We start from the raw sequence: 12,138 nt of genomic DNA on the forward strand, positions 1-12,138 counted from the left end.
AATCATTAGCTGGGTTGTGTCATTACACAACTGAAGGAAAAGTGTTAAGAAAAACAAAGTTTCTCTGAACAACATTAAATTTGCATCTAATATTAAAAAAACAAATTGTATATTTCGTTTAGACATATGGTATCATCTGTCGAATAATTAAAACTAGTTAAGGTTTATCCAAATTTTACCCGAACGACACTGTCCACGCCTATTTTCTTGATCCACCAATGACAGGTCAGAACGTTTATTTCTGGTGTGACACGTGTTTGTTTCCCCGCGAAATCAGTCAGTCTCTGTGTGAAGTTTACTGGAAGGATTGTGCTGTGTTGCGGTAGTGAGAGAATCGAACAACTTTACAATGGATAAAGAGTTATTTCGTAAGCTAGCTTCAAAGATCGGGATAACAGCTGTTAAAGTATTGAGGTAAGTGTATCAGTGTAGCAACCACTCGCTTGTTTTGGGAAGACATTGCTTCAATCAGAAGTGAACATGTCAATATAACAACAGAACTAATTCGGATTCATTTTCAGTCAAGCAGAAGAGTACATGCGATTATCCCAAGTGAAATGTGTTGGACTGGGTTCTGTGACAGCCACCAGCAAGGCCCTTATTTGCCTTGAGTTGGCAGCGACTTCAATGAAATTTCCTGTAGACAAGGCAAGATCCTTTTCCTTTTGTGTTTTGATGTGTAACATAAGCATACACGCATGTATGCATGTACAGACATATAAACCTAAGTAAGTTAAGTATGCTAATCTAATGTAATATGCGCGAGTATTAAGACTTTATTATTATTATTATTCGCATTCTCGCAACTTTTTTTTTTTTTGTCTTTTCACTTTATTTATTTCACTTTATTTATCTACTAACACAATAATGATAGTGACCATGCATCCATCACCGGAAAATTGTAATTTCAAATACTTGAAATACTTTTTGTTTTGTTTTTTTCCCCCTTGAAAGTCATGAAAATTACCAACACAATGTCATTTGTGTCATCCCGTCTTAAATCATGTGTAATAAAATAGCTTTCTACTGAAATTATTCTTATTAATAATTATATTTATCTTAAATAACTGGCCTACTCCTTTGTCTTGCTAAGACTATTTTTACTACAATTGTATCTATCTTAAATGCACACAAATAGCATAATTTAGACAAAATTATAGCTTGGTTGGCAATGAATAGAAATATTGCTTTCTTCATGTAATATGAAGAATGGTCGTCTACTGTATAACTTTTGAAAAAGGGGGGGGGGGGGGATCTATTTTGGTGTTGTGGAAAACTGTGAGACAGCTGTTTTGAAAAATCAATAGAAATTATTTTTGCACAATAAACGGTTTATACTTTGTTGTATATATTTAACATATATGTAAACATGTTTTCTTGCAATAAATGTACATATTAATATTCTTTCAATGTTCTGATGGATAGGAGTATGCCATCAAACTATCTGGACTGAGTCCTAAGGTTTACTCCAGCAATTTGAAGGCTATGGAGTGCATGCTGGGCCTGCAGTCAAACCTGGGTCTCAGAGATCTTGCAGTGCAGTATGGGTGTTTGGAAGCAGTTAAAGTGGCCTCTCAGATCCTTCAACGGTGAGACTTAACATTGCTTTATTTAGGACCCTATGAAATCTGTTTTATTTTTTCCCAAATTCCGTTTTATTTTTTCCGTTTTAATTTTTGGTAACGCTTTAGATTACAGCCCGGAAAGTACTGCGTAATTACAACGAATTTACAGCGTAACTTTCGATAATTATAGTGTACCTATAAAGTAAGTACGTGTAAGTATAGGGGAACAATATGTAAAGTCTTGGGAATAAAGGGGTAACAACCAGGAAAATAACAAATTATTTATACTGTAAGTATTTTAGAACTAAGGGGTACTTATACTATTATGATAGACAACAATCTTACATTTGGGAGCATTTTAGAGAGAAAGTGCACTGATTAAGTTGTTTCAAGGCAAGTAGAGAGAACTATTGCAATCTTTTTTAATACATGGGGAAATATACTTTTGTTTCATGTAGTTACAGGGTAAGTATGACATTGCGGGCTGTAAATTTAAGTGGTGCTTGTTACACTCTTGTTTCATGTAGTTACAGGGAAAGTGATAAAAAACCCCGCAAACAATCTGATATCACTGACTCTGAAACCTTTATTTGAAAAACAACTTAATTAAAAACAGGTCTACAACACTTATTATTATTTATTCATTTTTTAAAATCAACTTTTCATTTCAAATTCTAAAGTCCTGACAGAAAGTAACACGTTTTGTCCCTTTTTTTGTTGTTGTTGTTGTTGTTTCTCTTGCTTGGCTTCCTCCTCCTCTTGTTTCTCAACTGATGAATCTTAAGAAGGAATCCCATTGCTATTCTGTATTAAAAGAAAATACAGTACACCCAGAAATTTTCTCATGGTTTAGGCTATGTCACCAGCGCCTGCATGAGAGTCGACTTTGTGTTCAACGAAGCATATTGTAATGAGCAACGTGAAGCTTTCATGACGTTCTCACGGGAGATTAATGTGAAACTCGCGCGAGAACTGCCGTCTCTGTTATTCTGTCTTGTTTGTTTCTCATTATCATTATCTGTTATTCTGTGTATTTTGTTGAGCAATAATAAAAAAAAATAAAAAACTGACGGCATCCGACATCCGCATGACTTTTCGCGTAAGTGTCTCGGCACGCTTACGTCACGCTTCAAGTTACGTTAAGCATGAACTCTCAACCCTCTCATGCACGTGCAGGTGACAGTTGGTCGAAAGTTTAAAATTTTAAAATATTTGGTATTTTTCTTACAAATACGTATCGTTTCACTTCAGAAGACATTGATTAATCCATTGGGGTCATATGGATTACAGTTGTTATTGTTGTATGTGCTGTTTGATGCTTCGACTTTTAGGAACACATGAGCTTGCATTATAAAACATTCCCAGAGATTATTTATTTTTCTAAAAACCTTTGTTTGTGTTCATCTTAAGAAGGAAAGTCGTATACATCTCAGATGGCATGAGGGTAAAAGATGAGTAAACGGTGAGCACATTTCCGGGTGTACTGTATTTTCTTTTAATACAGAATAGCAAATGACATGGGATTCCCTCTTAAGATTCATCAGTGGAAAGAAAGAAAAAGAAGAAGAGGAACAAGAGGAGGAGGAAGCCAAGCAAGAGAAACAAATAAGAAGTGTTGTAACTTTAAATCTGTTTTGAAATAAGTTGTTTTTCAAATAAAAGTTTCCAAGTGATATCAGATTGTTTGTATGTTTTTTTTTTTTTGTTTGTTTGTTTTTTTTATTACCTGTAACTACGTGAAACAAAAGTATATTTCCCCATGTATTAAAAAAAATTGAAATAGTTCTTTCTACTTGCCTTGAAACAACTTAATCAGTGCACTTTCTCGCTAAATTGCTCCCAAATGTAAGATTGTTGTCTATCATAATAGTATAAGTACCCCTTAGTTCTAAAATACTTACAGTATAAATAATTTGTTATTTTCCTGGTTGTTACCCCTTTATTCCCAAGACTTTACATATTGTTCCCCTATACTTGCATGTACTTACTTTATAGGTACACTATAATTATCGAAAGTTATGCTGTAAATTCGTTGTAATTACGCAGTACTTTCCGGGCTGTAATCTAAAGCGTTACTTAATTTTTCTGGATTCTGTTTTTTTTTTTGGGGGGGGGTTTGGAACTCCGTTTTAATGGTTAAATTAAATTTTAGTAATCAAAATGCATGTCCAATTAATTGAAATCATGAAATTTATACAGTTTAACAAAAAATAAATTTTTTAGGGCCCTATGAAATACGTTTTTTTCCCCCTTAAATTCCATTTTTTTTTTTTTTTTTTTTTACCAAATGTTTTCTGTTTTAAGTTGTCTGGATTCCATTTTAATGGTTAATTAAAATGCAAAAAGCATGTCTAATTAATTGAATTCATAAAAACAAAAACAACATTTATTTATTTATTTTTAGGTTTTTTGTTTGTTTTTCAGAAATTCTGTTTTGTGTATTTTTCTTTTTCTGGCAGTCTAATGAAGGCATAAAACATTAATTTAAATTATCTTTTAATCATATAAAATTAAACATACTTTTTTGTCAAACAAAGTGCTGCACAACAGAGCTTTACTGTTTCTGTTTTTATGACTGGATTCGGCGATTCTGTCCGCGTTTTCTGCATTATGGAAATCATAGGGCCCTAATCACTGCAGTCAGCTTGTATTGATTCTGAATAACTTGATTTAAATTGTTTATTTGTTTAAGGTATGAGACCAGTTTGCCCGCTGCTCAGCAACAAGACCTTGACCTGTCTAAACCTCTCTTTACCACAGCAGCTCTATATGCAGCATGCAAGTGAGTATTTGAAGCCCTGAAATCTGCTGTAATGACACATCATCACTAGAGCATGTGAGCAGAGCAGTAATATTTCCTCCGGAGCGGAGAGCTCCTTTCCAAAGATTTCACTCCACTCGCTCAGTCTGCTCAGAGCTGCTCACTCGACCCAGAATGCTATTTGTGATGATATTCTGGTTTGAGAATATGTAAAATAAGCAATGGGGGGGAGGGGCTTGAGCCCCTACCCCTTTGATGTGAAAGGGCCCTTTGCGGTCGCATCGCGGTGCCCCCACGTTCCTATCCACCCCCCCCCAGAATCAGAACAAGCTTTATTCACTAAGTGTGTGCGAACAAGGAGTTTGTAGTGGTTTTTCAGGGGCTCTTGGTACATACATACATACATACATACGTACATATATGACATGAGAACAGAGAGAACATTTAAATAAGACTAAGGAAAAGGAAACAATAATAATATTAGTGTGGTATACATCTGGAAAAGAAGACTTATGTACAAATTTGTGCATTATTTACTGTATGTACAGCTGTATACATTTTGTAATATTAGTGCCCTCCACAATTATTGGCACCCTTAGTAAATATGAGGCGGCTGAGAAAATAAATCTGCATTGTTTATCTTTTTGATCTTTCATTCAAAAAATTCACAAAATTCTAACCTTTCATTGAAGTAAAACAATTGAAAATAGGGGGGAAAAGCTCATTATGAAATAAATGTTTTTCTCTAGTTCACATTGGCCACAATTATTGGCACCCAATTATTGCAATGTCCTTTTCCCAAGATAACAGCTCCAAGTCTTCTTCTAAAATGCCTGATGAGTTTGGAGAATGCCTGACAAGAGATCAGAGACCATTCCTTCATGCAGAATCTCTCCAGATCCTTCAGATTCCCAGCTCCATGTTGGTGGTGCTTCTCTTCAGTTCACTCCACTCATTTTCTTTAGGGTTCAGGTCAGGGGACTGGGATGGTCATGGCAGAAGCTTCATTTTGTGCCCAGTGACACATTTTTGTGTTGGTTTTGATGTTTGTTTTGGATCATTGTCCTGATGGCAGATCCAACCACAGCCCATTATAAGATTTCTAGCAGAAGCGGTCAGGTTTTGATTTTTTTATCTGTTGGTATTTGATATAATCCTTGATGCCATGTATCTGAACAAGATGTGCAGGACCTCCAGCAGAAAAATAGGCCCACAACATTAAAGATCCAGCAGTATATTTAACTGTGGGCATGGGGTACTTTTTATCCATGTGTGCACCAAACCCATCTGGTGGATTTGCTGCCAAAAAGCTCTTTTTTTTTTTTTTTTTTCTCATCTGGCCATAGAAGCCGGTCCCTTTTGAAGTTCCAGTCTTGTCTGACAACTGAATATGCTGGAGATTGTTTCTGGATGAGATCAGAGGATTTTCTGATCTCATCCAGATTTTCTGATCTCTCAAACAACTTGTGGGGATGTAGGTGCTGTTTGATAATTTTTTTAGGCTTTCTGAGACTCAAGACTCAACTAATCTCTGCAATTCTCCAGCTGTGATCCTTGGAGTGTCTTATTTTATTTTGTGAAGCTCACCAATCTTTTGCTGTACATCAGAACTATATTCTTTGGTTTTTCTCATTGTGATGAATGATTAAGGGAATTTGGCCTGTTTACATATATGTTTACATATATTTGTACTCCTGTGGAACAGGAAGTCATGGTTGGACAATTTCACGCTCTTAGTCACCCTTGGTGTGCTAAAAAAATGTAAATATGAATGGGAATATACTTCAGCGATATTTTACTTATAAGAATTTCTAGGGGTGCCAATAATTGTGGCCAACATGTATTGGAGAATGTATTGGAGACATTTATTTCATAATGTGAGTTTCCCCCCACTTTCAATTGTTTTACTTTGATGAAAGGTTAGAATTTTGTGAATTTTCTTTAATGAAAGATTAAAAGGATAAACAATGCAGATTTATTTTCACAGCTAAGGGTGCCAATATTTGTGGAGGGCACTGTATATACACATACATACATACATACATACATACATACATGTGTGTGTATTTATAATATATAATTATTGCCTCTCTGTACTGAGAATGAATTCTAAAAACAGGTGGTAATTTCTGTGTTAGCTGTGTAAGCTGGAGATAGCATGGGGGGAAAAAGAAGTGCAGAAGTGCAAACAGGTTGTGTCCGGGGTGAGAGGAGTCTGTGATGTTACCTGCCAGTTTCTTCATTCTGGAGTTGTTCAAGTCCTGGAGGTTGGGCAGGTGCACACCAATTATCCTTTCATCTGCTGGCTGACCCAAACCAGACAGTTATAGAAGTACACAGAACTGACTCAATAACAGCTGATTGTCCCACTTCAGGTCCTGAGACATGGTGGTGCACAGGAACCTGAATGAGTCCACTGCTGCCACAGTGCTGTCTGGGATGCTGACTGGGGGGAGTGCTGGGGGTTTCTCCTAAAGTCCACGATCATCTCCACTGCTTTGAGCGTGTTTAACTCCAGGTTGTTCTGACTGTACCAGACAGCCAGCTGGTCAACCTCTTGTCTGTATACAGACTCATCACTGTCCTGGATGAGGCCGATGACTGTGGTGTCATCTGCAAATTTCAGGAGCTTGACAGAGGGATCTTTGGAGGTGCAGTCATTTGAATAGAGGGAGAAGAGCAGTGGAGAGAGAACACACCCCTGAGGAGCACCAGTGCTGGTGGTGAGGGTCCTAGATGTGGGTTTTCCCAGCCTCACTAGCTGCTGCCTGTCTGTCAGGAAGTCAATGATCCAATGACAGATGAAGGTGGGTAGAGAGAGCTGTGTCAGTTTATTCAGGAGGCTATCTGAGATGATGGTGTTGAAAGCAGAGCAGAAGTCCACAAACAGGATCCTTGCATAAGTTGCTCTAATGTTGACTGCATCATCCGCAGACCTGTTTGCACGATAAGCAAACTGCAGTGGGTCCAGCAAGGGTCCAGTAATGTCCTTCAGGTGGGCCAACACCAGTCTTTCAAATGACTTCATGACCACAGATTTTAAGGCAACAGGTCTGTAGTCATTTAGTTCTGTGTACCAATAGTTCAGTATGTTACTGTCCCTGGTGGGGCATGTGGTGTTGATCAGGCATAACATTATGACCACCTTCCTAATATTGTGTTGGTCTCCATTTTGCTGCCAAAACCGCCCTGACCCGTCGAGGCATGGACTCCACTAGACCCCTGAAGGTGTGCTGTGATATCCGGCACTAAGATGTTAGCAGCAGATCCTTTAAGTCCTGTAAGCTGTGAGCTGCAGCCTCCATTGATCAGACTAGTTTGTTCAGCACATCCCACATATGCTCAGTTGGATTGAGATCTGAGGAATTTGGAGGCCAAGTCAATACTTCAAACTCATTGTTGTGCTCCTCAAACCATTCCTGAGCCATTTTCGCTTTGTGGCAGGTTGCATTATCCTGCTGAAAGAGGCCACAGCCACCAGGGAATACCATTTTCATGAAAGGATGTACTGGTCTGAAACAATGCTAGGTAGGTGGTTTGTGTCAAAGTAACATCCACATGGATGACAGGACCCAAGGTTTCCCAGCAGAACATTGCCCAAAGCATCACATTGCCTCCGCCGGTTTGTCTTCTTCCCATAGTGCATCCTGGTGCCATGTGTTCCCCAGGTCAGCAACATACACGCACCCGGCCATCCACGTGATACCACCTTCTTCCATTGCTTCGTGGTCCAGTTCTGATGCTCACGTGCCCACTGTTGGCACTTTCAGCGGTGGACAGGGGTCAGCATGGGCACCCTGACTGGTCTGCAGCTATGCAGCTCCATATGCAACAAACTGCGATGCACTGTGTATTCTGACACCTTTCTATCAGAACCAGCATTAACTTCTTGAGCAATTTGAACTCCAGTAGCTCATCTGTTGGATCAGACCACACGGGCCAGCATTCGTTTCACCCATGACCCTGTCGCTGGTTCACCACTGTTCCTTCCTTGGACCACTTTTGATAGATACTGACCACTGCAGACCAGGAAAACCCCACAAGAGCTGCAGTTTTGGAGATGCTCTGACAGTCATCTAGCCATCACAATTTGGCCCATGTCAAACTGGCTCAAATCTTTACGCTTGCCCATTTTTCCCTCTTCTAACACATCAGCTTTGAGGACAAAATGTTCACTTGCTGCCTAATATATCCCACCCACTAACAGGTGCCGTGATGAAGAGATAATCAGTGTTATTCACTTCAGTGGTCATAATGTTATGCTTGATCAGTGAATGTAAATATATAACAAAAATAACAGCAGTGAGAAAATGGCAGTTAAGAAATCATGTGATCATAGTGATGTGGATGCACAAGCTCTGCAATTTGGCACTATACAGTCAAGTCACATCACGATTATTTATAGCCTACTTTATAAAGCAATATTTTATAAAGTATGGCTACTATTTTTAGCCATACTTAATAAAATATTGCTTTAAAGCCACAAATATCATAACTGTTATCTGTAGGCCTACTGTAATTGAGACATTCAAGAAATTCTATAGTACAGGGAAATTTAAAGTGATAGTTTGCTAATCAGACAGTTGACAGTAGCCATTGACTTCCATAGTAGGAAAAACTATTGTCTGGTTACATCAACTGTCTGGTTACCAACATTTCAAAATATCTTCTTTTGTGTTCAACAGAAGAAAGACACTCATACAGGTTTGGAACAACTTGAGGGTGAGTAAATGACAGAATATAATTTTTTTTTTTTTTGGGGGGGGGGGGGGTTTCTATCCCCAAATGTCAGATCAGGATTTGAGCGAATGTCGTTTTACCGGTGAGTGTGAGCGGTATGAGTGGAACGTTCGATTGGCCCATGAGCGATTGAGCGGAGCGCACTGTCATAGAGCGGAATATTGAGCGGAACGTTACACTTCTCTGCTTCGCTCACAAATAATGGATGGTTCAAAAATACTTGTTGATGGATGATTAGGTGTTTGACACTCACATTAGATATAAATATTGATGGAAGCTCAATTGTCTCTTGAAAACCTGGTTAAGCTCTTCACAGTGCCAGTGTGGTCAAAGTACAGTGAAGCCATAAGTACTTTAATGTGAGGGTATGAGAAGTGTATTACATAAGGATTAATTTGGAGCTTAATTTACATTTGGAAAGGTCAAATCTTGATTGGCCATCACATGTTTGTTAAATTTAGTCATGTTTGTTCCCTGTCCTTAGAACTAGGTTATCTGCATATTAGACTCTATGAAAGCGAGTGCATAGAGAAGGAATGCCACATTCTTTTATAAAGGTGGTAATGATTTAAGACTGGCCAAATCCAACTGTACTGAGACTGTGTGACTGTGTTGGGCTATTGTTATCTAACCAAAATCTGTTACTGTACAATAATAAACAACTCAAGCTCCCAGATGGGGCAAAAGGATTTTATGCATGTCAACAAGCCAAAGAAATCTCAAAATCTAAACTGCACCTGGTTTGCATCTAATTTATTGAAAATGGAAAAATAAATTGGTTCTGTCCTTCCTGTTTGAAGGTGCATGAAAATCAGAACTGACAGGAAATTAGCCTCTTCATCTGGAGCAAAGAAGGGCATCTTTGACCGGCTATGCACACAGTTTCAGAAATTTGGACAGGAGATCAGCAGTAAGTGTGACTAAAGCTTTTTAGAAAATGACACATTGCCTAATTAAAGTGAATAATGACACAAAGACATTGTTGTGGGAGGTCTTGGTCTGATTTTTCATGTTTAACAAAGATGATGTAATTGAAGGTGCACAACTTTTAATCTTTTTTTTTTTTTTTGTATTAAAGAAAAATATTACTTCAAAGAGATCTTTCATGAAGAAACAGACATTTTCACTGGTTACCATGGCTACAGACATATCACAATTAGACAATGAATATTTTTTTGTAGTTGAACATCAAAGAGCAGCATGTTTTTATTCTCAAGTACTTATTGAAGTTGTGACATTAAGCAGACTGATTCACTCTAATATCTCTCTGTACCCTTAGATGAGGCTTCATCTTTGGAGAAACCAGTCAAAACTGCTCAAAAGAGGCAGAAGACTCTCACTGAAATGCTAGAAACGGAAGAAGATGGTAAGAAAGCCACCTGCGTGTCACCATAAATAGTAATGGCAAATTATTATTTCTACCCATCAAGTTGCCATTATGTGCAGTGGATGATTATCTATGTAACCTTTCTGTTCTAAAGCATGCCTTCAACCTGTGGGGAAAAATAAAACCATTTTCTCAGAGCAATAAGACTAATAATGAATACTTCTCAATGTAATAGATAAAACATTTCTGTCATGTTAGATGATAAAAGTAATTGTCTTTCTGGGTTTTTTCCAGATGGGAAGCCTGCAACATCTCCTAAGCAAGAGCGAGTTGAAAAGACAGAGGAGGAAGAGACACAACATTATGAGGAGTGGAAAAGAAAAATCCTTGAAAATGCATTAAAAGCGAAGGCTGTAGATTCTTGAACTCTGTAAGGTTTTAAGTTTCCAATTTATTTAATTATGGTTCTGCATAATTTCAGCTTTGAGTTGGATTTAATATTCTACCAAGAGAAGTTCCCTGCCCCCCTCTGGCTTCTTGTGTGAAATTGTTTCGTCCTTATACAGACATTTCCAGAGGAATTGAGGCACTCTCGTTTTTTTTTATTGCCATTTGCCAGGTCAAAGACTATTACTATTTTAGATATTGTGCAAAGATTTACCAACTGTTAAGTTCCTCATTTAGATAATGTATTGAAAACGACAAGATTTGTCATTCATTCATTTAGTTTGAGTGATAATGTTTGAATATGTTTTTAGTCCATCATGGTTTGGATGATTGTATATGGTGACAATATGACTTAATTTCTCAGTTTTCTGTGTTATTCCTTTGAATCACATTAAAATCTCATAAGAGGTGTATAATGCATTCAAGATCATCTAGATGTGTTTTATCAATTTGTTTCAATAATACATGGCTCATCTGCTTCCAGTTTGATTTTAATGTAAATAAAATGTGTTCGTGACAATTAAATTCTCTTTGTCTTAATTAAACACATTTTCTACAGAGGCAATTTGTGACATATCGTTAAAAAAAATACCTAAAATGATTTCTCTACCATCACACTCCACAAACTATGATAGAGAAGTAGCAAAACAGAACTGCACTATAATTCTGTGTTTGTTCAGTGCACTTGTCATGGCCAGTTGCCATGTCAAGAGCAGAACCACCTTTGGTTATGCCATTACCATATGCAGTGTTTGGGGTAACACATTACAAGTATCTTGAGTTATGTAATCAGATTACTTTTTTCAAGTAACTATTATCCTCCTGGGACCCTGAAAAACATGTTTTTTCCTTACATGTATAGGCAAAAACAATGGAATTTTTTTTTTATTCACCAATCAATTTTTAGGTTTCAGGATCTTTTTTTAACTAAATTTTGTTTAAAGATGATTCTCAACTATGTTATGAAAGATAGAACGGAATGAACCGATTTACTTTATGCAATATGTGGGTAAAATGGCCATACATGGATTTTCCCATTCAATACAATGCATCTATACACTGTATCTAATTTGCATATTAATGTGTTGGAGCAACATGTAATGAAAAAAGAAGTGTAATAATGGGAGTAAAAATTGGCAACATTTTCATTATAATGTCTAATAATTAATAGGAATATTGATATAAAATTTATTTCGCTATTCACTTGTGTCTCCCAAAATGCCTGATAATCATGATTTACATCTACAGAGGTCATGTATGAAATCAATGCCCTGTTTTGTAAGTCATATTTTGATTAG

General features: G+C 37.3%; 1 protein-coding gene across 1 annotated transcript; it reads left to right on the forward strand.

The window, feature by feature from the left end:
- Positions 1-231: 231 nt before the first annotated feature.
- orc6 (origin recognition complex, subunit 6) lies at positions 232-11,365 on the forward strand. The gene is made up of 7 exons (XM_051899155.1): positions 232-414; positions 522-648; positions 1,426-1,589; positions 4,258-4,347; positions 9,867-9,976; positions 10,346-10,432; positions 10,688-11,365. The coding sequence occupies exons 1-7, from the start codon at positions 350-352 to the stop codon at positions 10,816-10,818; spliced, it is 774 nt and encodes a 257-aa protein (XP_051755115.1). The 5' UTR covers positions 232-349; the 3' UTR covers positions 10,819-11,365.
- The last annotated feature ends 773 nt before the right edge of the window (positions 11,366-12,138 follow it).

Source organism: Ctenopharyngodon idella, chromosome 7 (assembly GCF_019924925.1).
Source record: "Ctenopharyngodon idella isolate HZGC_01 chromosome 7, HZGC01, whole genome shotgun sequence".
NCBI lineage: Eukaryota > Metazoa > Chordata > Actinopteri > Cypriniformes > Xenocyprididae > Ctenopharyngodon > Ctenopharyngodon idella.

Bases quoted from the DNA above. Each gene is read 5' to 3' on its own strand.
- orc6 (XM_051899155.1), top strand. From the start codon at position 350: ATGGATAAAGAGTTATTTCGTAAGCTAGCTTCAAAGATCGGGATAACA. The intron at 415-521 runs GTAAGTGTATCA...ATTCATTTTCAG, and splicing joins ACAGCTGTTAAAGTATTGAG to TCAAGCAGAAGAGTACATGC. The intron at 10,433-10,687 runs GTAAGAAAGCCA...GGTTTTTTCCAG, and splicing joins GCTAGAAACGGAAGAAGATG to ATGGGAAGCCTGCAACATCT.